The sequence below is a fragment of the Odontesthes bonariensis genome, chromosome 5 (assembly GCF_027942865.1).
Source record: "Odontesthes bonariensis isolate fOdoBon6 chromosome 5, fOdoBon6.hap1, whole genome shotgun sequence".
Classification (NCBI taxonomy): domain Eukaryota; kingdom Metazoa; phylum Chordata; class Actinopteri; order Atheriniformes; family Atherinopsidae; genus Odontesthes; species Odontesthes bonariensis.
The window spans coordinates 37,536,583-37,562,997 of NC_134510.1; the positions used below are offsets into that span (position 1 = coordinate 37,536,583).

Sequence of the window (26,415 nt, forward strand, 5' to 3'; positions counted from 1 at the left end):
AAGAAGGTAACATGGGCAAAAACTTTGTTTACGGTTGTTGGAGTCATGTTTAAGTTAATATTATAGTGTGTATAGGTTGATTTTTTTAAGATTCATTATTTTATTTATATTTAATACACATTCACACTTGTATTTATACTTACAATTCATACATAGCAAATTCACTTTTTATTTTATTCACAGACTACAGAATATAAAAAAGAAAATCCACTACATGATCAAAGTATACGTCGTTAAAAGTATTTAATTTTATTTTATTTGTATCATAGCTACACTCTATTTGTGATACTGAGTGGAAATGAGGATTGAACAAGAAGAAATGTGCCCATGAACGAACGGAGAAAAGCGTTACCCACCGTTCCCCCTGTTTTCTGTCATACATGTCATTTAAATTCATTTAAATCCATCCTGATAACATGGCATTTACATCCAGAAAGACACTTAATAAATATCTAATTTGTTTCCCTTTAATTTCCAAACTTCTTTTCATCAAATCACAGCAGAAAAACGGGCAATAAAACAATGATCACACTGTAAATTCTGTGTAATCTAAACAGCATTGATACATGAAATACTAACACAGCGGTGACTAATTGGGCCTCATCAGGACCTTATCGTTCTCACAGATGAATTTGCTCATAAATCCAGGGTGTGCTTTTACCCAGCTCTCTGTGAGATTCCTCTGAGGCATCATCAGGGCAACTGAACCCAAAACCAAACCAGAGTCTTTCATCCAGTACCTTCAAAAAGCAAAGCGTGAGCGTCAGATCACCCTGGAACAATCATACTAATTAAAGAGCAGCTAATTACACTGCGGAAGTAAAGCGTGACAAATGAAGATAATGATGAGCAGCTGACACATGATCCCGACTCAGACAGATGTTCCCAATCTGCTGTTTCAACCTTTGCCAGTCTTTGCGCGTTTTGTTATTTTTGTTCATGTTATTTTTTAAGCTTTAAGCTAAAAATAAAGAAGTAAAGATTTGAAAACATTTGACATGTAAGGTTTTTTACAGTTCTGGTTTAAACTGGCTCATATTCAAGCTCGAAGCAGGTTTCTTGATGGCAGTTGAGTTTTCTTTATTAAAAATAAGTGATATGTAAATGACTGAGTAAGACATATTGTAGACTCGCTGGGCTGAGAACATTCAATTACTGCCTGGGAAATAAAAGGCTTTTCTTACCCGAGTGTGTCGTTGCGTCCATCAACCCAGAACCAGCTGTCGTCTCGCTCATTCAACCCGATCCAGTATCCATGAAATATGTCATAGTAAAACTCGATGTGCTCACTGATGAATTCCTGGAAGTCAGAAAGTTGCAGATGATCAGAAATTCTGTCGCGTTTTTTTTTTTAAATGCTTTTTGTTAATGTGGTAACTTTGATGTTCCAGCCAACCTGTTCCTGGAGATTATCGATAACAACCAGATCCGCTTCAGTTCGTTTGCAGTGTTCTCGGCTTTTGTTCCACGTCTTCCAATTTAAGGCTTCGTTATAGAACAGGTAGCACTTTTTCTGGTGCAGAATCCAGCCTTTTGGACACGGCTGACACTCTGTTTTCATGAAGGAAGCAGAGACGGAACAAGTTTATGTTTGACAGAGCTGACAAGTAACAGAGTACAAATACTTAGATTTTTCAGGTACCTGTACTTTCCTTGAGTATTTATTTTTCTGATGACTTTTTACTCCCTACATTTATACACAAAAATATGTACTTTCTACTCCTTACATTGTGAAAACAGGCTCGTTACTTTTGCTTTAAAAATAATCTCCACAGATGACAATACAACGTAAAAGAACTAGAGAGACGGGTGGTCCGTGGCGTAGTGGGCTGAGCAGGCGCCCCATGTACAGAGGCTACAGTCCTCGCTGCAGCTGGCCCCGGTTCAAGTCCCGCATCGGACGGCCTTTTGCTGCATGTTGTTCCCCCTCTCTCTGCCCCCTGCTTCCTGTCTCTCTGAACTGTCCTATCCATTAAAGGCACAAAAGCCCCCCCCCAAAAAAAAGAACTAGAGAGGGAAAGATGGAGAAGAAGAGTGGGACAGGTAACCGCAGGATGAAATTTATTTGGAGCACATTTCATGTACAAAACAGTTCAAAGTGCTTCATATAAAATAAAAGCATTGCAGCAGGGAGTGGAAGAAGCATTAAAATACATAAAATAATATAAAGAGAAATAAATAAAATCATTTAAATGAATTTAAAAACAAGCAACAGTCCAGATAAGTTCAAAGATATCGTGCAGATTTCATGCATAGACACATGAGAACAGAAATGTCTTTAACCTGGATTTAAAAATGTCTCCATCTGGTGAAAGTTTAATCTCCACTGGCAGTTTGTTCCACTTGTTTGCAGCATAACAGCTAAATGCTGCTTCTCCATGTTTAGTCTGGACTCTGGACTGGACCAGCTGACCTGAGTCCTTGGATCTAAGAGCTCTGCTGGGTTTATATTCTCTGAACAGATCACAGATGTAAACCATCAGCAGGCTTTTAAAATCTATTCTGTGACTGACTGGAAGCCAGAGTAAAGATTTTAAAGCTGCTGTGATGTGTTCAGATCTCTTAGTCCGGGTTAAAACTCCAGCAGCAGCGTTCTGGTAGAGAGAGAACTGAGAACTTGTGCTGTAGCAGCAACAGCAAGGAAGCGAAGCGGGGAGGGTTGCCGACGGCGACGCTTCAGAAGATTCAGAGACGCGAGACATTCCCCATCCATAGCCCTATTTAAAGAAAACCGAAAAACCACGAGCTGCTGGCGACCCGACTACAGACCAAATAACATTGGTCTATTGTTATTAAGAGTTTAAACATCCAATATGGCTTCCTGGGGTCCGTTTCACAAAGCAGGTTCAACCAACTCTGAGTCTATTCCTGATCTCTGAGTTGATCTACTCTGAGATAGAAAACTCTGAGTTTTCGGTTCCAGAAACGCTGATTTGAGTGAGGTTAATCAACTCTGAGTAAGTTCACCTTGAGTTTAGCGCGTGCACCACAACTTTAAAAAGCCAGCATCAATGGAGCCCCGATTCGACGAGTCACCTTGGCAACGGGGAAGAGGAGGGGCTACGTTTTTCACCAACCTCGAATTGGAAATCTTAATGCGCTCATACGGCGAGTTTCAATACGTTTTTAGAAATAAGTGCAACACCGCTGCAGCAGCAAAAGTGTAAGTTTAAATGTAGTCCTTTGCAATCCCAATAAAATTACAGGGAAACTGCTTGAATGGTAACCCATTCATTTATTTAATTTAGGTGCAATCCCGCGGGGGAGAAGCGCTCTTGGCAGCAGTTTAAGATGAAATATAAAAACATTGTTCAAACAGGTGAGACCTCGGCATGGAGGTACCTCATTTTGATCATGTTTTACACTGTAAAGTAAATATTAAGTGGCTATTTGACTGTGCAGTTATTTTATTCCCAACATAATGCTGTTTTCACACACATAAACTATGTCTTCTCATCTATATCATCCATCCATCCATTATCTATACACCGCTGAATCTGTCAGTCGGGTCGCGGGGGGGCTGGAGCCTATCCCAGCGGTCAATAGGGCTCGGGCACGTGACGTCACTACGTGAGCGGCGGCCATACTGGAGGCTCAGAACTGTTTTGTTTACATTGTTTTCCACTGCGCGCAGACGTACTCCCGCCTGGTCTCGGAACTTTCTTCGTTGGTTTATCTATTTTACTTATTGTCTTTGCCACTATGGTCGCACGTTGCTCTGTCGTGGGGTGCAATAGCGTAAGCCGTGACAGGAATGGGGGGGAAATCGTAAATGGTTTATCTTTTTACCGGTTTCCTGCTTGGAGGCACACCCACGGAGACCAAGTGTCCGAGATAACAAAGCGTCGTCGACTAGCATGGATCGCTGCTGTAAGACAACCAAGCATAACTTTCCACTCAATCCCGGTGTCGATGAGAGTGTGTTCTCTGCATTTTCATTCTGGTAAGTTACAGACTTTTGTGTGCTGAGGTAAAGATCCCCGCCTTCACAAGAGGACACTGTCAGTTGGAAGCAAGGGATGTCTCAATGGGTTAAAAGCGGAGGACAAATTTCGTGTGTATGCATGTATACATGACAATAAATCTTAATCTTAATTTAATGTGGAAAATACAAGGAAAATTGCCCATCTCCAAATTCACATGGAAAGGGCGATTGGAACTGTCAGAAACAATACACCTTTTTGTCAGCAAAAGTACCTATCAACATAGTTTTGCCATGCGAAGGTGAAGACAAAACATTCTTTGACAAGATTGTGTCTGTATGTTGTACTCTGACCACCATGAGCAGGAGTGTTGTGCAAAGTTGAAGTCGTCTGAAATAAATATGCTTTGAGATACAGCCAAGTGTGTGTGTTTCATTATTTATTTACAAGTAGAGTAACATGACAAAAGTGTAAAGTGTCATTAGAATTGAAACTGTTGCAAAGTATAAGCACTGACACCACATACTATATACGCAATTATGTCCGAAAGGGTGAATTTAGGCAGTAAATCTTCGTCGACAATCCATTCCTTCCTCGGTATTTCATAAGGGTCCAGTCCGTTTATAACGCCAATCTTCTGTATGTACCGATCTCTGGCTTCCTTCTGTAATGTATCCCGGTATATCCCACATCCTTTCTTCCATTTTAACATGCTTTTCTCTCGCTTTTCTCTCACTGTTTGGTCCTTGATCTCCGTCTTGCCTCAGGGTTTGTTTACGAGATTGTGCCTCCAATATGGCGACCATATCCCAGAATGCAACGCGTGTGCCCAAGCCCTATGGGGAAGAGGCGGGGTACACCCTGGACAGGCCGCCAGTCCATCACAGGGCCACATAGAGACAAACGAGACAAACAACCATGCACACTCACACTCACTCAGAAGGACAATTTAGAGTCATCATCTATATCATGTTCTGTTAAATACTTATGCCTATTTAAACTAACACAGACTTCTACTGAGCCAACAGAAAGAAGGCAGATGCCCATAAAACGGGTGGTGGCCACCACCTCTAACGGGAGGGCAGTGGCTGAGGGAATCCCCGGAGGGAATCCACCCCCAAGACACGAGTGCCTTTATAAAATATAATAGGCCTATATATCTTTTTTAAGCCTATTCATACAAATATTTATTTGTCTTTTATGTCTTTTTTTTTCTTTTGTCCCAACACATTCTGATGGTGCCGCTCAAAAAGATAATTGTCTGTAATGCAAAAATCTATGCGCGGTCTGATAACCATCTCCGACGAATATTTATTTCTCTGCGCATTAATGCTGCACCTTCATCCACGGGATCGTTGTCAAAAGGACATGTTGGTGAAAAAAGTCGCCTCCTACTGTGCCTAATGGACTTCTAGAAGTAGAAGAACTCGCTCTGCTAAATGAATGAATGAGGAAATCAAATGGCGTGTGTGGCTGAAAGAGGGCGGAGACAGAAAGAAACTCGAGGTTTCTTGAATAAAACCTGGTCCTGACCAGGTTAGGTTCAGAGAGTCTGTTACTACGGTAACTGACCGTGAGGTTAAGTTACCTCTCTTTGTGAAACAGGCTAGAGTTACCCCTCTTTCTCGGGGTTGAGTTACCTCCCTTTGTGAAACGGAAAACTCAGAGTTTCCCTCATTTCAGGGTTAACAAACTCAGAGTTTTCACTAAACCTGCTACGTGAAACGGACCTCTGGTCATAAGTATTACTGATTACAGTTTGGTTGTGCTGCAGTGGAAAGAGAAAACAAGTATTAATGAGTATACAAGTATAAACTAGTATTCAGAGTACCAAAGCTGTTATCCAGATGCAGTACCTCTGGTCAGTTCAATCTTGATTATTTTGTCTGAACTGTTTTCGTTTTAACAAAATTATCAAAGGATGTGTTTCATTAACGGCTAAAATAAATTACCTTTCAGAGCCTTTACTTTCTTACTTTTACTTGAGTGAAGGAGTTGAATCGGTGCTTCTACTTTTACCAGAGTATTTTCTTTGCACATGTATCTGTACTTCTACTTAAGTACAGAATATGAGTTCTTTTGCCACCTCTGATGTTTGACTTTTTCTTTTTAATTTCCTGTGAGATTAATGAAGCGAGACATTTGACCCGTACAGTACACACAGCGAAGTGGCTTTGATGTAATTTCACTTTGCACAAGCGATTCTACAGAGATGTGAAAGTGATCCATCAGTTTGAAGTGTTATTCATCAGCAGTTAGTTTTAGTTAAATAGATAATGACACTGTTATGTGTTGTATTTGCCCCATTGTAAGACCTCTGGAGAACCACATGATTGTCTTACTTTGTCCTGACACATAAAACACCTGAATCTGTTGAGCCATGTATTTATTTTGCCCGTTTAGATGCCCGTTGCTTTCTGAAGTCTTTAGTGGAGATATATGATGCTCACTATGTGTCTGTGCACCTTTTTTTGTGCAAAAATTTAAAAAAATAAAGCAACATTGTGCAGAAATGTAAGTAAACACAATTGAACATAGAAAGCGTTTCAGATGTTGGAAGTGAGACACTCTGCTATTTCATGGATAATGTTAGCTCATCTGGAAAAGGCCACAGGACACTGTGCAGAATCCCCTCTTCTTTTAACAACATCTGGGAACATCTGGAACTGAGGAGACCAGCTGCTGGACCTTTGAGATTCCAGCTGCTCAGCAGTCCTGGTTCTTCTTTGTTGTATTTGAAATGTTTTCAGGTCAGACCAGCACCCAGACTCTTCTACCACGAAGCAGGATGTGGTTTAACTTCATCCTGCTGAAATGTGCAAGGCCTTCCCTGAAGAAGGGAGCAGATGTTGCTCTGAATCCCTTCTTCTACCTTTCAGCATCGATGGAGCCTCTCCAGATTTGCAAGTTTCCAGTTCCATAGGCAACTAATGCCCCCCCAGTGTATTCTGATTTATTTACACAGTATCCCAGCTTTCTTTTGATTCGGGTTATATTAGGAACAATAAGTTTCTTGTCAGAAGAGTAGAAAAAAAAAGGCTGATACAGATGACATGCTTCACCAGGAGGAAAACTTAGTCATATTCAAATGGTCTATTAAGACCTATTATCACTGTATAAACCTTAATATTTCCTCTCAGATGAAAGTTTTTTATCCAAGTTAAATAATAGATTGTGAAATACTCCCATTAAATTTATAGACCACCGAACGGCTTTGTACTTAGTATAGTAAAGATTTGTTATCATTCATTATATCAACCGTTCTGTTATTAGCTATATTTTTAAATGCCTCCTCTTAGAGGAAAGTTTATCCATGTTTGTTAGCTTTTGTTAGTTTACTCAAATTACCTGTTATAGTTATACCAATCCTACTGTTAGCTAAATTACCTGATTGATGTTCTGTATCTGTATTTCTGTGTTTGATTTTTTGATGTTTTTGTATTTCTGTACCTGTTGTTTCTGTGTTGTAAAGCACTTTGGATCGCCTTGCTGCTGAAAACTGCTATATGAATAAATTTCACTTCACTTTCACTTCACCAAAGATTGACTGAACTGTTGACCATCTCTTTTTGTAATGTTGGGAAATAATACCAGCAGTGGCAAAAGCTCAAATTGTGAAGTCTCTGTCTCTCTCGCTTTCTTTGTATCCCTCTTACTCTGTTTTATTTTCACTTTTAATTTGAATTTGTGTTGTATTGAATGATTAGTAACCCTTGTGTTGTATTTCTAGTTGTAGTGTTGTAGTGATTATTTTTATTATGCTTTTGCTTCTGTACAGCACTTTGGTCGACTGAGGTTGTTTTAAATGTGCTCTATAAATAAACTATGACTACGACTAAGTGATCAGTGTCCAGTACTCTTTGGAACACTGGTTGTGTTCGAAACCGCCTACTACTCCTACTACTCCTACTAACTTTAACTTTTTTTAAGTTCCCGGATGCATACTAGATTCTCTGAAATGTTGGGCATGCATTAGGGATGTAACGGTTACCGTTATGACGGTAAACCACGATAAAAAGTGTTGACGATAATAATTACCGCGTTCATTTCAAATATCATTAATATCACGGTTAATAACACGGTATGAAAACCGTGAGTTTAATCCTTCCCAGCCTAATCCGAGTTCTTAATTTGTCGCGCATGCTCACTGCGCAGCCTACAACGTGCATTTATCAGCCCTCTAAGAGGACTAAATCCAAAGTATGGGCATATTTTGGTTTTTATAAGAATGCCGGGGGACAGTTGATAGAAGATGGTTATCCTGTCTGCAGAGCATGCAGGAAAAAAGTTTCCGCTAAAGGTGGCAATACGTCAAATCTCCTTGCTCATCTCCGTGATCATCATCCACAACTGTATAGCCAATGCAAGGTAAGTTAATCGATGAGTATGCAGTATGGAAGTATGTAGTAGGCGGTTTCGAACACAGCCTATGACTATGACTAAGTGATCAGTGTCCAGTACTCACTTTTATCCGGGCAGAAGTCCTTCACTGGAAAGTTGTCGAACTTCAGGATGACTCCCAGCGTCCAGTTGAGGTCGTCTCTGTCTCTGCTCAGCTCCTCAGTCTGATTCTTCAGGACTCTTATCTTTGCCATCAGCTCGCTGAGGTCTGCATCCTGTTTGTACATTACCACACTGACTATGAAGAAGAGAAGACATCCGTCAGCCGTTAATGTTTCCATCTCTTTCTCACTACATAGTGCTCATTTTAGAAGCAGTGCAGGCTAAAAGACAGTGTGTGTGTTTGAAATAACGGAAATAAAAATGGCTTGTTGCTAACAGTTAAAACTATGGACCTATATTTTGCTTACTAAGCAACCCTTCTGAGCTTTTACCGCTAGTTAGGTTAGTGGTTAAAAGAGCTCTTTGTGGATTTATGTTAAACAGAATCTCTGCCCCTGGCTTCCTGTGACCCTCTTCCATTGGTCGGCCCGTATGAGGCGGGGTCAAAGGTGACGCCAATCAACAGGTTGCTTGTTCAAATAGCATCATATGTGAGTGAGTGGCCTTGACAAGAGGACATAGTGGTGCATTTGTAGTTCTATGAGCATTTGCACATCTTTACATCAAAATGCACTTGATGACAGTCAGTTATTGAAGTATTGAGTATATTTACTGTATATTACTGTCATTTTTCTGTATTTTACCAGATTATGGTGATCATGGGGCCCTTGAATACTGTTGCGCAGGGTAAAGCAAAGTGTTAATCTGGCCCTGCCTCCAACGGTGTATGAATGTGTATGAATAAGTAAAATGTAAATGTACTTTATTTCTACAGCCCTTTACAGACAATCCTTACGGTGTACCAAAGTGCTTTTCAGCAGGTAATAAATAAAGAGAAGAACAAGTAAAAACAAATAAAAACAATAAAAGAACAGTGAAAGCAATAAAATACAACAAAATCCAATAAGATAAAATAAGATAAAAGTGTCATCAGTGTTGTATAGTAACGAAGTAAAAATACTTCACTACTGTACTTAAGTATATTTTGGAATACTTTGTACTTTCCTCGAGTTTAAAATTTTTTGACAACTTTCACTTTTACTTCACTATATTTCCGAACTTAATCATACATGTATAAAGTACTAGCGATTCAGACTTGAGTAGAAGTAGAAGTGCTCTTTAAGCACCGTACTTAAGTGGAAGTACTAAAGTATTAAACATGTTTTGTACTTAAGTATTCCAAGTAGTTTATTTTTAAAATTACTACTCAAGTACTGAAAGTAAAAGTATTGTGTAGTGTATTTATTAAAGAAATCAGTCGAAAGTTTGAAAATCAAATTGTTTATATTGTTTAAAATGTTTGGCTGTAACAGCAGTACAGCGGAATGTACAAGAGAACGTTAAAACATTGAGCTTAACTCTTTTGAACAAAAGAATATGTATTGGCAAGCATGTCCCTTCCCCCTTTAAAGCATCTCCCATCACTTCACACTAGAGTGACTGTGGGGTTTGGAGTGATTCCTAACATGTTTATAATAACGACTAACGATGCAGCACGTGAAAAATGTATCGAAGTAAAAGTACGAAACTCATTGAAAATATGTACTGAAGTAAAAGTGGAAGTAGGAGAAAAAAATAATACTCCAGTAGAGTACAGATACAGCATTTTAGTACTTAAGTAGAGTAGTGAAGTAGTTCTACTTCGTTACTATACATCTCTGAACTTAATTGCATACTTTTACTCCAATACATTTTCATTGTTTGGTGTAGTTACTCGTTACAAAAAAAGAGAGAGAGAAAATAAAAGCAACAGTGTTTTGACCCCATGCATGTTATGCCTGCCCACAGACGTGGAAATTCTATCTTACAGAAACTCTCCTTTTTAGGTTTTGAGGTAGTTTTACAAAAAAGGTCTTCCTCTTCAGATGCCAGATAAGCTGCAGTTCCCTCCCAGTTATTTTTATCTTTTGTATAATGAGCGGTTGTGTGTGCACCTCCTATAGCTTGTGAAGTACAGTAATCGTAACAGCTTTTTTTCTTGGTGATGTTGGCCGCATTTTCTGTACCGAGTTATTTTATTTATTTTTTAGAAAGGTTTACAAAAGGGGTTTCAAACTGGACTCCCTCTTCAGATACCAGATAAGCTTCAGTTTTTTCCTATTTTTTTCTTTAAATTTTGTTTATAATGATGGCAATAACAGTAGCAGCCTCTTTTGTTTAATTTTTTTCTTAATGGTGTAATGTACGCCTCATTTTCAGCACTGACCTTACTTGAAGAAGAAAAACTTAAAGGGGAACTCCGGGGCATTTGAAGCGCGTTTCCATTGCTAGAGGTTGTCAAATACTGATAGTAGGACACAGAGAGGTGCAAATCTGCGCTCCCTGTGTGGAGATCGCTCTGTCCGCACAGCATGTCATGCGAGGCTAATACGTGGTGGCTAAGGGGCAAGCGCTAACCCTTCCACGTAAAACAACAACTCGCACACTGCAGAAACGTCACACCACTTTATAACCCATCCGACAATAAAGTCACAAGCCTTACCATCAAAACCATATGCATGGTTCTCACATTACTGGCATGGGGACGTTACAAAACAACTTTATAAACAGCATGTAACTCACCGGCTGGTTGTAGGCTCGCGCATGTGAAAGCCCAAAAGAGTCGATGGACGATAATCCCATATACAAAACAATTATATTCTCTAGAAAAACTGCGTTCAAGCATTTAAAACATTACAACAATATTACTGGGCATGTATTTGCACTTGGTTGTGTGTAGATTTTAAGTGTATTTGACCTTCAAAGTTTACCAAAATATAAAAAATGTTTACTTTTTACTTATACTTTTCATTACATTACTTAAGTACATCTATTTTTACAGTAATTCTCATACTTAAGTACAAGACGTTTCGGATACTTTAAGACTTTAACTCAAGTAACATTTCAGTCAGTCACTTGGACTTTTACCAAAGTCATATTTTGGAGGGGTACCTATGCTTTTACTTGAGTGTGAGATTTCAGTATTTTATACAACACTGAGTGTCATCATACTACTGGGTATTAAAAGCCATCCTAAATAAGTTATAAATAAATTAAATTAAAGTGCAGTCCATTTACCCCCACCTGTATTGTTTTTACAGGTAAAGATATTGTGTTGTAAACGCTGTTTTAGCTGCAACTCTCAGCTGATCCCCAATGTCAGCTTTCTGTTTGAATTCATGCTTTTGGTGTGCGTTAATTACACACAACAGCAGGTTAACGACAACATATTTTTTTGGCAGAACCCTTCATTGAAAAGGCCTACAACGCTGGGTTAAATTAAATATATAGTCCCAGAATAAATGGCTTCATGAAGGAACTCACTGCGGATGATAACGGTGATGCTTGCCACCAGGAGGGCGCACGATATCCCCAAAACCAACAGCAACAGATGGTTGTGAGAGTGTGCAGCTGCTTTATTATCTGCGTGTAATAAGGAAACTCAGACATCATCAACATGAAAAGTTTACAGTTGCAATGCGTGTTTGCACTGAAAAACAGCCCAATAAGACCTGATGTAATATACGGGTACCGCGGCTGGGTCCTCATATCCCAAAGACTAAAGACAGATCTTTAATTATTCAAAACAGAGCTTTCATAGATCTCATCGTCGTAAAAAACGCCCAACAATCAGGAATACTTTACAATATGCTTCATGAAATATACCGTGAATAAGAGCTGAAACCAGGAACACTCTTGATAGGTAATGCACCTCGAACCTATTAACTTTACATTACATTACATTACATTACGGTCATTTTGCAGACGCTTTTAACCAAAGCGACTTACAATAAGTGCGTTCAACATCGGTAGGCAAAAGAACTTCAGGTCACAAGAAATCATAAGTGCATTTCCTTCTAATACCAAACAGCTAAGAGCAAAACTAGTGCTAGAGTAAGTGCGATAACCAACCAGCCTCTCACCAACTGCACACCAGTCACAGCGGGGTGGGGATGCAAACCCTGGTTCGGGTAGGGGAAGAAATAAAAGAGGTAAGAAAAGCAGGACTGGGATGCAAACCCTGGTTCGGGTAGGGGAAGAAATAAAAGAGGTAAGAAAAGCAGGAATGGGATGCAAACTGATTTTTTCTTAACTAATAATACAGAAACTTCACATTTTTACTGCAAAAATAATAATAATAATAATTAATAAATAATTTAATAATAATTATAATATAATATAATATAATATAATAAGAATTTTTTGTAAAAAAATATAATAAAGTGAGTCACTTACTCTTTAAAGGAACATTTTGGTACTCCACTGACTGGTAGATTTCTTCATCCATCACTGAAACTGAGGAAAGTTAAAGAAAAAACAGAACCTGGTGTCGGTACCTGCTGATACTCTGTGACTGGACAAAAGTTAAACTTTGCCTCCAACACTGCATAAACTGAACAGCAGTCTTAAAAAATTACCAACATTTGACACAAGCTATCTGATCTAAGTGCGTCTGAGGTGTATCTGCACTGCTGCAAATAAAGGAAGTTACTCAAGTCTCAGTCAGTTGAACTTCTGTTTTTAAATTCTGTTATCAAGCTATATTATCACAGGGCTCTCAAGTCTCACGCAATGAGCGTGAGACACACGCATTTCAACAAGTTCACACGCTCACACGCCACACATGCCATTTCTCACACTGAGAAATGATCAACTTTGTCGCACAGAAATTCTAATGGCCTATACTATAAACGAGTCAATGGCAGGTTACTGTGCACTCGTACAGCTCGAAACTATAGCTCTGGTACAGCTGTCTTGATTTAGCAACCCATGGGGGGGGGGGGGGGGCTGGTCCCTTGCAGTATCCCATTGAAATTGTTTTATTTATACCAAAATCACAAATCTTCACTTTTACACTAAATTCTGCTATATTTTAAAATAAATTGTTTTAGGTATGCAAAGTGTTGTTGTAAGTGTTTGTGGCAGATTTTGATGCTTGATGACTGATATTGGGGGCTCCCATTTAAAGCACTGTGGCTCTATGTCAGCCATTTTCACAGTCATGATGGATGACAGAGTTCCATTCAGAGCCAACGTGTTCCTGGTCTTGGTTTTATTGAGCCCCACCATGGAAAAAACCCTCTCTGCATCAGCATTTCAGTGTGGCAGAACTAATACCAGTTTGGCAATTGTAGATAGCCTTATTGGGAATCTGCTCATACCAGTCACCTTTGAAAAAAATTAACCACGGAAGACTAATTACACTCCTACATATTTTTCATTTTTCATTAAGTTGCTCATGTCAAAGGGTGTGTGCTGCATATTTAGGCCTACTATTCCAACGAACACTTTAATCGGCAGGTATTGGTCTTTTGCAAGGAGTAGGAAAACTATAGTAACTAATAAAAGATTCAAATAAATGAAGATATGACCTGCTGATGATCCTGACGGTTCTCTTCCACCTCCAGCTCGTCTACAACTTCTGCACGCGTGCTTGCAGCTGAAAGCTATTTCAGACCTCACCCGGCAACAAGAAATTCTGTTTTCTTTTTTTTTAATTCTCTTTTTATTGATTTTCAGAAACAGAAAACATATATACAACAACACCGCCTGCTAAATGCATTTCATGTCAGAAAATAAAATAAAATATAAAGTTTCCACAGCAGGCTACACACTACACAAGACAAGACAATGACAGAAAAGACGGTCAAAGGGAACAGCTCAGAGGTAGGGCATCCTCCATGGTGTATACATTATGCAGCTATTCTTCAGCTCGACTCCAGAAACATTAGAGAGTGGGTACCTCCAAAAATCTCTCTGAATTCAAACATAGTAAGTTCAGTAACAGGAGGTCACCGCGGCAAGTTACACAGTATGCCAGCTATCTTACACATCCAAGGATACAACATATTATATTTATATGTATACACCACTACATTTTTGTGTTTTAATGTATTTTAAGTTGTTTGTAAGGGTGGAGCTCTTCAGTTCTTCAGGTCACTGCCATGAAGGGGCCCCATATTTTCATATAGATATCTAATCTACCTATCATCTTATAGCCCAGTCTTTCATAAGAGGCGACTTTGGCTATTTCCTCCATCCATTCCTTAAAGGAAATATCCCCCTTGGTTTTCCAGTGTTGTAGTATTATTCTACATCCAGTAATGAGTGCTAATCGGCACCATGAGATCTGGTGGGCATTCAGACCACCGTCCCTTGGTAACACGCTTAGCATACAAAGCATTGGGCCCTGTACCAGAGAGGAGGCCATCACTGTAATAATAAAAATTATAATTTTGACCATAAGACGTCAACCGTGGGGCATAAATACAACATGTGTAGGTAAGTACCACACACAGCATCGCATCTCCAACACAAGTCGGTGTCTCTGAGTCCTAGCCAGAAATTCTGTTTTCTGATTGGCTGAGAAATTCTATTTTGTGATTTGCCAATGGGTTGCTAAATCAAGACAGCTGTACCAGAGCTATTCTGAGCTGTACGAGCGCACAGTAACCTGCCATTGACTTGTTTATAGTATAGGCCATTAGAATTTCTGTGCGACGAAGTTGATCATTTCTCAGCGTGAGAAATGGCATGTGTGGCGTGTGAACTTGTTGAAATGCGTGTGTTTCACGCAGGGACGTAACCACCATAAACATTGAGGGGGACACATCCCCCCCAATGTTGGGAAAGTACCAATCTGTCCCCTCCGTAACGCCATGGACTATGTCACGAGTTTTAGGTCATGTTTTGGTTTATAGTTCATGTCTTAGTTTAGTTTTTTTTTCTCATGTTTTAGGTTCAGGTCTTGTTTAGTTTTCATGTCACGCCACCCTCTCCTTCCCTGCCATCAGCCTCACGTCCCTCACCTGTGTTTTCCCCATCAGCTGCACTCAATCCCTAATCAATCACCACAGTATTTAGTCCCCAGGTCTTTTCATGCTCCTTGTCAGATTCTTCCCGTCATCGATGCTCCAGGCCATAGTAAGCAACGTATTTATTCATGTCAAAGTCAAGTCAAGTCTTTTGTTTGTTTTTTCACAGTCTTGTTTATTTTCTTATAGTCTCCTCTAGTTTTTTTATATCCGGCTCGGCCGCGTTTTCTGTTAAAACCTTTTGTTGAGAAAATAAATTTAGTTTTTGAATCCAAGAAGTCTGCATCCGCATCCTCCCTTCACACCCACCTGAATTAGGTCAGATTCTTCTGTCAGGTGGGTGTGAAGGGAGGATGCGGATGCAGACTTCTTGGATTCAAAAACTAAATTTATTTAGGGATTGAGTGCAGCTGATGGGGAAAACACAGGTGAGGGACGTGAGGCTGATGGCAGGGAAGGAGAGGGTGGCGTGACATGAAAACTAAACAAGACCTGAACCTAAAACATGAGAAAAAAAACTAAACTAAGACATGAACTATAAACCAAAACATGACCTAAAACTCGTGACATAGTCCATGGCGTTACACCCTCCAATATTTTGTCTAGTATGTGACATATAAAAGTCCTCCTTCTTTCCTAGATCAGTCCCTTGCTGTTCCAGATTTACTTTCAATGTGGGAATCGAGAACGAATCAACCAAACAATCAAGGGAAATAACATTGCGAGCCCCTTCCCCCGTTGTGAACTTGGTTTAGCCCAGAATGTCAAGTTGCGGATTCGTTTGAACGAATTCGTTGGCTATCCCGGTTGTCACTCCAAGCACCACAGTTCCATCTGTGTGTGTGTGTGTAATAGTATGGAATAAGTTTACAATTGCACATTTTGTATTTGTGTTTTGCTACTTGACATACAATAAAAAACGAGCTTTGAATTGTAACTTGTTAATTGGTCATTATACTGCATTTATTAAAAACTATGTTCTATACAAGCACATCTTTATCAATACACCTATATAAAAATTGTACAACATTTACAATATAAATATTTTGGGAAGGGCTCACATTTGGACCAAGGGCTGAAATCTACTGTTCTATACAGTATATATTTCATGGGTTTAGGATTTGTACAGGTCACCCTAAAATGCACTAGAATGCAGGAAATGGCATCTAAGAAATAAAAAATCTTCTGGGGGAGGACCCCCAGACCCCCCCGCTGGAATATGGTCTACAGTTCTAATTTGGACCCCCTCAATATCTACACTATGGTTTCGCCCTTGGTTTCACGCTCATTGCGTGAGACTTGAGAGCCCTGCATCTTAAAGTGATAGTTCGGAGTAGATTCACCCTGGGGTCATTTGAACCGTGACATCCAGCCAAGTAGCCCACCCGCAGTTTTTCCGATATTGGCTGAACATCAGCTGAGTTACTGAGTTATCCCGAATAGCTTAGTACAAGCGCTAATGGACCCTGGCAGTATCTCCAAAATTACCACACTAAAATCACATGCCATGACACCAAACTTCTACAGTAGTACAAATACGTTGACGCAGCTTTAGCAGCAGAGAAGCTATCAGGCTTGTGTTGATAATAATAAACTCCTGGACTATTTTCAAACTTCCAAATGCATCGTTTGGTGAGTACAGACCATATTTGTACTACTGTAGAAGTTTGGTGTCAAAGCATGTGATTTTAGTGTGGTAATTTTGGAGATACTGCCAGGGTCCGTTAGCGCTTGTACCCTTAAAGCTGCAGTCGGCAGGTTTTCAAAATTCCCAGTCTAAAGTCGGAAAATTCGAACTGATACAACTTTCAGGTCCCTCCCCCAACCTCTAACAAGCTCCGAATCGCCCCCCAAACCCCTCCCCCTCTGTGGACGAGGTTGTGCACGTGAGTTCACAACACCAGTGTTATATAATCCTTTGTACTGTGTGTCTTGATTTATTTTTGTTTGTATGGACCTTGAGTCTGAAGCTATAGCTTCTTGAATCTTGACACATTCCGCTTGCCGTAGTTCAAGAAGTTGCAGCGCACATTTGAAAACGTGAGGCGCTAGAGAGCAAATTCATTCAACTTTGCAAAATAAAATTGCACCACTAGATGGGGGAAGAAATTACATAGTGTCCCTTTAAACCTTTGACACATCTTCAATTTGTCTATTAGAAAATGTAAATTTGTAAAAAAAAAATTATAAAAAAGCTGTGATTGTCCCAATTTTTAAATCAGGAGAGCAGGACTCAATGCACAATTATAGGCCGATAGCAATTTTACCTGTACTGTCAAAAATGATTGAAAAAGTGGTGGCAGCTCAACTAACTGACCACCTGGAGGAGAATCAACTCCTCCACCCACAGCAGTTTGGCTTTAGAGCAGGGTATTCAACTGAGATCGCCCACTGCTGCTTCATTGAAAACATAAAAAAAATCATTAGATAAGGGTGAAGTGGTTGGAGCTGTGTTTCTTGATCTTAAAAAGGCATTTGAAACAGTCAGCCATAGCCTACTTTTAGCCAAAATGTCTACATTTAAGATCTCCCTTGAGGCCATGCAGTGGTTCACGTCCTACCTGCAGGATGGGGAGCAGTGTGTGAGAGTGGCCCAGGACAAATCCTTTCAGAGAAACATCTCAATGGGCATACCTCAGGGCTCCATACTAGGGCCACTGCTTTTCAGTCTCTATATAAATGATCTGCCTTTGATTTGCCCAGGTTTCCTGTTGCCAACTTTACGCAGACGATGCAGTTTTTTATGCAGCCGCAAAGACACCAGAGCAAGCTGCAGATGTTTTATCAGCATGCATGGCTGAGGTTAGTCAGTGGCTCTTCAAAAATCAATTAGTCCTTAATCTTACAAAAACAGTCTCTATGTGTTATGAAGGCGAAGCCGCAAATTCAACATGGCAGACTCACCAGCTGTCTCCAATCGCTCATCAACCGTCCAGGTCCAGATATAAGGCTGTCCTTCCTGGGCTCTCCCTGTTCACCAGCAGCTGCATCCCACCACCTCCCCATCTCCACCCGTTGTCTCCAGGTCCTCGGCATCTCCTTCCTTCGTACAACTCCGCCACCAGGTTCGGGTCCCGGGGGGATGACATCCAGCATCTATCTCCCTATGCCGGACCTTCAAGCTCACAGCTTGTATGTCCGCAGCCAGGGCCCGAGCGCCAAAGAAACCTCGTTAATAAAACTTTACAATTGTCTCCCTATCTCTCCGTGTGAGTCTCTCCAGGTTGAATTTCAATCAAAAAAACAAAAATTAGATCAAAATTTTAAAATATTTTTCCAAACTTGCAAAATACAACAGGTAAATTAAATGAATTATTTAGGATTGGTTCTTGACCCAGCACCTAAAAAGAGACATCTTCATCCAGCATTCATGTGTTTGTCTCAACTTTTGGAGGGACTGTGAACTACTTAATTCATCCAGTATATTGTGAGTATATTTTTCTTGCGTACCAGGCTGCTTTTTGCTTTACTTTGACTGCTAAGTAGGCTTGCTGTTGGTTAGTTTCACTGTGTGATAATAGCCCCCACTTGAAACTAGTTTCAGCCAAGAAAGGCCAATTGCCTGTTAATCTGTGGGAGGGGTCTGCAAGACCCAAGTTATTTGGTCAGCTCAGGTAGTGTCTTACCCAAGTATGTGTCTTAACTAAGGCTGGGCGCGTTAACTCGTTATTATTGCGATAACTTGTTAATTATTTAACGCCGATAAATATTTTATCGCGCATTAACGCAGGTTTTATTATTGTAAAAGTCTGTTGAATTCATCACATTAACAGTTACAGCAAACACCACGAATCACCGCTACAGGTGTGAAGCTCACGGAGCTAACCGGCGCTACATCCTGTTTTACTTGTTTCAACATAAAAGCATGCATTTCAAAATAAATTTAAAAAAAACTCCTGCATTTACAGCCACGTTGAATTGTCTTCTCAGCGTAGTAGTTCCAGTCTAAAATATCACTTAAAGGCAAAACACACAACTGATAGCAGCAAGTCATTCAAGGAAACAGACAGTGGAGCGAGGCTTCTACATAAAAACTACAGAAAGATGCTGATGTTAAAAGTGTGTTTGCACAACAAATGTTATGGCACTTTCATTCATATGGCAGCACATTTAAAATAAAACTAAATGCTAAAAGCTATACGCTACTTTTGGATTCATTTTTGGATTTTGCGCACAAATGTGATTAATCAGGGAAATCGTGTGATTAATTAGATTAAAAATTTTAATCGTTGCCCAGCCCTAGCCTTAACTTTTGGAGGGACTGTGAACTACTTAATTCATCCAGTATATTGTGAGTATATTTTTCTTGCGTACCAGGCTGCATTTTGCTTTACTTTGACTGCTAAGTAGGCTTGCTGTTGGTTAGTTTCACTGTGTGATAATAGCCCCCAACACTTGGAACTAGTTTCAGCTAAGAAAGGCCAATTGCCTGTTAATCTGTGGGAGGGGTCTGCAGTCCTGGCAGACAATTAGCAATTAGTGAAGCAGTACAAATTAGAGCCCTGCACTCCCGCGGGACCCAACGCAAAGCAGTGCGGCGCGGGACACATTTTGAGTGCCCAGTGCGGGAGCGGTGATAAGCTGCAGTCCCGCTAACTAAAAACGTGAGAGGAAACTGAGAAACTGAGAAGAAATAAAGCCTAACTAAATGAAGTTCAAAAGCGCGATCCATCTCTCCTTTTATTCAGGAGATGCGCATTACACAACGACGAGGGGCAGGGCATGGTTAACCTACTTAAATAATAGCCTAATTGGATTACATGTTACATTTTCAACATTCTGGGTTTAGAAAAGGTAGGGTTACTAATAACACATATTGTTTTCATTCCACTTGTTTGCATTTAAATCAATGTAACGTGAGCTGTAGGCTTAGATATTTATGCTCAAATCCACTCAAAGTAGGGGGCGGGGCTCCATCACGCTGTGTTTAAAATCATATTAACTAAAAATATATACTTTTACTTCCTAGAATGGAAATGTGAGGAGTGGCATATAACATATGTACAATGTATTATTCTTAATATTCACGGTAGACTTTGGTAGGTATGTTGGGCTTATTGCTGTAAAGCCTCAGCTGCTTGTGCCATCTGATGCGCTCCTGCACTGTGTGCCCCACGTGAAGGATCGGACAGTGGTGTGACCAGCTAAGATCATGTTTCTTTCCTCAAGCCAATGACAAGAACTTCCGTGACGCGAACGTCTGTATCATGTGGGAATTGCGGGCGGGAGTGGGACAAAATATGACAGGTGAGAGCGGGAGCGGGACTAAAAATCCTATCTTTTTGCGGGAGCGGGCGGGCGCGGGACTGTAAATTCTGTCCCGCGCAGGCCTCTAGTACAAAGTAACTCCTGTTGGAAGCGTCAGCTTTCAAGCGAAGGCTGTAGAACAAAGGCACCCGACTTCTTCAAGTCTGACCTCCTCAAGGACGATCTCCTTCTGGACGGCACATGTAAAGTGCCATCTTTCAACTAACCATGTGCTTCATTCCCGTTCTTTCCTCTCGGTCTCGGCAACCATGCAGACGCAGGGTCAGACCCAGAGGCCGGGACCCCACTAACCTTATCCATCCTTCTCTCTCCACTCGTGTTGAGCAAGTGGTGGCAGGGGGGCTGTGGAACTGCCAGTCTGCTGTGCAGAAGGCTGAGTTTATCTCAGGCTATGCATCCATGCTCTCCCTTAACTTTCTTGCTCTGACAGACTCAACTCAACGTTATTTATAAAGCCCTTTAAAACAGCCGTGGTTGAAACAAAGTGCCGTACATGAATAACAACACGAAGTATAAGGCATAAAACACAAGAACAATGTTAAAACAATAACAGAAACAGAGTCTCATGCTGGGTTAAAAGCCAGGGAATAAAACTGGGTTTTAAAAATGGACAGTGACCTGGATCACCCCAGAAAACACTGCCACGCCCGAGGCGAGGCGGTGGTACTGGCCTGCTAATTTCCAGGAACAGGAAATTCTCTCTTTGTTCTCTCTCGCAATTCTCTCCCTCCTCCTTTTGAATTTCATGCTGTCACTGTCTCTCACCCGGTCAAGCTCACCATCTCTGTAGTTTATCGCCTACTGGGGACTTCCTGGAGGAGCTGGACACTCTTGTCTCTCACTTCCCTGATGATGGCTCCGGCCTCATCCTTCTCGGCTTCACCCTCTTGTTTCTTTTCTCTCCTCATTTGACCGAGCTTTCTCCCCATCTCCTCCTACCCACAAGGCTGCCAACCTCCTGGACCAGACACTGTTCTAGCGCCAACCTCTCTGTCACTCCTCTTCATCTCTCTGACCACTACTTCATGTCCCACCCTCTCCCTCTCGACCTCCCCCACCCACTTGGTATCTTCTCGTCTCTCCGCTCTCTCTCCCCCACTGACTTCTCCTCTTCTGTTCTCTCTGCTCTGCCTGCCCCTGAATCTTTTTCTCCTCTATCCCCTGACACTTCTACTGATCTTCTTCTCTCCACCCTGTCCTCCTCTCTGGACAAACTCTGTCCCCTCACCTCCAGGCCTGCACGCTCAGCTCCACCTGCCCCATGGCTGTCGGACTCAGTGCGTACTGAGAGGCAGAGCGTGAGGGCGGCTGAGCGCAAATGGAGGAAAAGTAAACTTCCTGAAGACTTTCTTACCTTCCAGTCCTTGCTCTACACTTTTTCCTCCTCTCTCTCTGCTGCTAAAGCTGCCTTCTTCTGCAACAAAATTCAAACTTCTGCTTCCAACCCCAAAAAACTCTTCCAAACTTTCTCATCCCTCCTCCAGCCCCCACCTCCTCTCCCCTCCTCCTCCCTCCTCCCTGACGATTTCGCCGACTTCTTTGACAAGAAGGTTAACGATATCCGATCTTCCTTCCCTCACCTCCCAGCTGTCCACACCACCCACACCTGTCGCCCTCCCACTCCTCCCTCCCTACCACCTTCTCCCTCACCTCCCTCTCTGTCCCACTTCACTCCCCTCTCTGCAAATGAGGTTCTCCACCTTGTAACATCCAGCCGCCCCACCACATGTTCCCTTGACCCAGTCCCTTCCCCTCTCCTTCATTCTGCTGCACCTGATCTTCTTCCTTACCTGACCCACCTCATTAACACATCTTTGACATCAGACTATTTTCCTTCTGCTTTCATGACTGCCAGAGTCACTCCTCTTCTAAAGAAACCAGCTCTTGACCCTTCAGAGATCAAGAATTACAGACCGGTATCCCTTCTACCCTTGCTGTCCAAAACTCTTGAACGTGCCGGGTCTGTGTCGAAGCCACGTATGCTCACCACTGGGGTTTCGCAAGGTTCGGTCTTGTTTCCTCTTCTCTTCTCCCTCTACACACCATCTCTTGGTTCTATCATCCACTCCCATAACCCGCCCGACCACTTCGCTCTGGCTGCCCTGTCCCTCAGCGGTCCCTGCGCACCATCGACACGGCCACGGCTTTTCTCTGTTCTGGCACCCCGATGGTGGAACGATCTCCCGAATGATGTCAGGACAGCTGAGTTGCTGCCCATCTTTCGCTGCAGGCTGAAAACCCATCTCTTCAGATGTATGGCTTTGTTTCTGCTGGCAATTTTAGTGATTATAGGACTGTTTAGGTGAGTTGTCCTGCGTCCACCTCTGGCACCCTCTATGCTTTCATTACCCCCTACCCGAACCAGGGTTTGAATCCCATTCCTACTTATCTTTACCTCTTCTATTTCTACCCCCTACCCGAACCAGGGTTTGTATCCCCACCCCGCTGTGACTCGTGTGCAGTTGGTGAGATGCTGGGGTAGCTTGTGGTTGTGGCGAAAAAAAAAAAAAAGAAAAAAGATGGTAGTTGTGGTGTGAGGAGCAGTGATGGCTGGCATTAGGGGGGGTGACTCTGGGACGCCAGTGGTCACTCTCTAGCCTCCTGAAGGTGACGTTGGCCCAACTAGATGAAACGCTGATGAAAGGAGGATCCCACCTGATGACCCCAATGATATGTTGGTCAGCACTGCTCACTGATCTATATTATAGGGAATTATTCACTGAGTCTGGTCCATTTTTTTCATTAGCACAAGTTTCTTGTGTTTACCTTAAATCAGCATGGTGTGCTGTGTGTCCTTAAAACATTTGAGAAAACTGGACAAGTGGAGGACAAAAGAAGAAGTGTCAGGCCTAAAGAACTATCTACAGCAGATGAACAGGATCTGAAAGTGATGTCCTTAAGAAAGAGGAAAACATCCAGCAAAGACCTGACACAGGAGCTGAGAGATGCATCTGGACCTTCAGCTGATCCATCTGCTGTTGGCCCAAGTCTCATCAGAAATGGGCTCCATGGAAGGGTGGCTGTCAAGAAGCCGTTCTTAAGGAAGGGAAACAGGGAAAAAAGGCTGAGCTGTGCCAAAGGACACAAGAAGTGTCACCCACAGCAGCTCCGCTCTGCCCACATGTTTCCTTGTTCCCTCCTCTTCAGATCTGCAGCTCATGATGGGTGTAACCAACACAGGTGAACCGACCGGTTCTGTTCTCTTCACCGACACATGATTTATCGATCAGAGCTCAGACTAGTTTCAGCTTTCAGGAAGTGAAACTCACTCAGAGAGGAGAAATGGCGCAGAAAGGAGTTCAGCTGGAAAGCATTTCTTGTTCGATCTGCCTGGATCTGCTGAAGGATCCGGTGACTATTCCCTGTGGACACAGCTACTGCATGAACTGTGTTAAAGCCCACTGGGATTGAGAGGATCAGAAGGGGATACACAGCTGCCCTCAGTGCAGGAAAACTTTCAAACCGAGGCCTGTCCTGGTGAAAAACACCATGTTAGCTGATTTAGTGGAGCAGCTGAAGAAGACTGGACTCCAAGCTGCTCCTGCTGATCACTGCTATGCTGGACCTGAAGATGTGACTTGTGATGTCTGCTCTGGGAGAAAACTGAAAGCCACAAAGTCCAGAGTTCATGTTCAGAGCAGGAAACATTTGTCCTTTTGACTTTCTTCAATAAAACGGCTTCAACACAGAGAAATGAGTCCAGTTTTCTTTCCTCCGTCTCTCACTCAGAAAGATTTAATCCACATGCTTCAGATGATCAGTTATTATTCTGTGAGCTCCGTTGTTCTGACATTTCTTCTTTAACAGCGTAGAAACGTTACAGAAGACTGGAAAAAAATCAGTCTTACCAAGTATATTTGTCTCATTTCAAAATCTTGAATATCTTGTTAAATGAAAAAGTCTTAAATTGTTTTGAGTCACATATCATATAAACAAGCTTTCTTTTACATCTGAAGAGGTTTTTAAGCTAATTTCAAGATCACTTTTATCTCAAAAGTGCTAAATATCACATCTTATTTCAAGAAATCTTGACAAGCCAATTTTCATTAGTTCCATTGGCAGATTTTTTTTTTGCTTATTTCAAGCAAAAAAACGTCTTGTATTTGTTGTTTTTCTTACTTATTTTTGGAGGGGCATTTTTTTTTCCAGTGAAGCAGTGTGGGATCATCTTGAACAAGTCATAAACCCAGTTAATCCGTCTGCATCAAACAAACACGCACCATATGCTTCCTCACGTGCTCACCTAATATTCCCTTTGAGCCAGGAAGCACTTCCAAGAAATCAAGCCGTCAAAATGATGATTAATATCACCATCATGCAGACCATGAACACGGTGGCCTCCCCGCTCTCCATGTTAGCTTCTTGGTGCTGTTTTCTTCTTCTCTCCTTACTTTTACCAGATTTTGTTTTGTTCTGTTTTGTTGTTGAATGTGGCGCTAAAGTAACACGTCGCTGTCGTAACGGTATGGGGGAAATTTTGGGTCAAAAAAATTAATATAAATATGAACGAATTTATAAATGTATATATAAGTAATATAAATATAAAAATGTGACACACAAATAAATGTATATATGTATATAAATATACATACATTTGTAAATATATTTTCGAGATTTTGAAATAAATATGCTTTACTTTGTGTGTGCAGTCTGGCAGTCTGCATTTGTGGATCCATTTTTTGCTCTCGTGTCCATGGCGTAATTTTGACACACTCCTACTGTGCTGCAAGATGCACAAACAAATGCATGCCGATTTGAATGTGAACAGCCCTCTATTCACGGAGCATCCACCAGATGGCAGTGTGCAAGGCACAGGGCAATGGCAGTGCCAAGCAGTCCAAGACAGAGGCTTTGGACGATCAATATGGAGTCGACAAGTGGAACAACTGGATGGGTATGACTAGCAGTTTAATCATTTATGACTTTTCCTAAATCCCTTTGGCTAGGCAGAATGAAAGGTAAAATGTAATGTAATGTATACCCCGCGATTTTTTTTTATCATGCTTTGAAACCTGCAGCTTATAACATAGTGCAGCTGATGTTCATTGTGTTATATTTTTTATCTAAATGTTCAGAACATATGATCAATGACGCTAGTCATGGCAGCTCCGCTAGTATCAATAGCTATTCTGTTGTCAGAATGCTTTCTCCCACTGACCTAGAACCTGAATCGGAATCTATCAAAGATTCTCTAGGTTCTATCTACTCTGATTCTATCTACGTCAATGCTAGCTCCAGACCAGTCTTAATGAAGAATATTCTGGACTAATAAGTTTAAAACGTTTTACCTTTCATTCTGCCTAGCCAAAGGGATTTAGGAAAAGTCATAAATGGTTAAACTGCTAGTCATACCCATCCAGTTGTTCCACTTGTCGACTCCATATTGATCGTCCAAAGCCTCTGTCTTGGACTGCTTGGCACTGCCATTGCCCTGTGCCTTGCACACTGCCATCTGGTGGATGCTCCGTGAATAGAGGGCTGTGCCGCTGTTCACATTCAAACAGCGTGCATGCATTTGTTTGTTTATCTTGCAGCACAGTAGGAGTGTGTCAAAATTACGCCATGGACACGAGAGCAAAAAATGGATCCACAAATGCAGACTGCCAGACTGCACACACAAAGTAAAGCATATTTATTTTTAAATCTCGAAAATATATTTACAAATGTATGTATATTTATATACATATATACATTTATTTGTGGGTCACATTTTTATATTTATATTAATTATATATACATTTATAAATTTGTTCATATTTATTACATTTTTTTTTACCCAAATTTCCCCCATAGTTGCGCAGCATCAGTCCCGACTCATGTGGGAATGCAGACTGAAACAGTTCCGCTGGGGAAGAACGAAATTCGAGGAGGACCGTTCTTAGAACGGCTCTGTCCGAAAGCGGCTAATGTAACTCAACATTTCACCA

General features: G+C 41.3%; 1 protein-coding gene across 1 annotated transcript; it reads right to left on the bottom strand.

Moving 5' to 3' along the window:
- Nucleotides 1-589: 589 nt before the first annotated feature.
- Nucleotides 590-25,940, bottom strand: LOC142380611 (asialoglycoprotein receptor 2-like). The gene is made up of 5 exons (XM_075466523.1): nt 25,841-25,940; nt 8,389-8,562; nt 1,397-1,551; nt 1,185-1,300; nt 590-740 (listed from the first exon to the last, which is right to left on the bottom strand). The coding sequence occupies exons 1-5, from the start codon at nt 25,938-25,940 to the stop codon at nt 590-592; spliced, it is 696 nt and encodes a 231-aa protein (XP_075322638.1).
- Between the last annotated feature and the right edge of the window lie 475 nt (nt 25,941-26,415).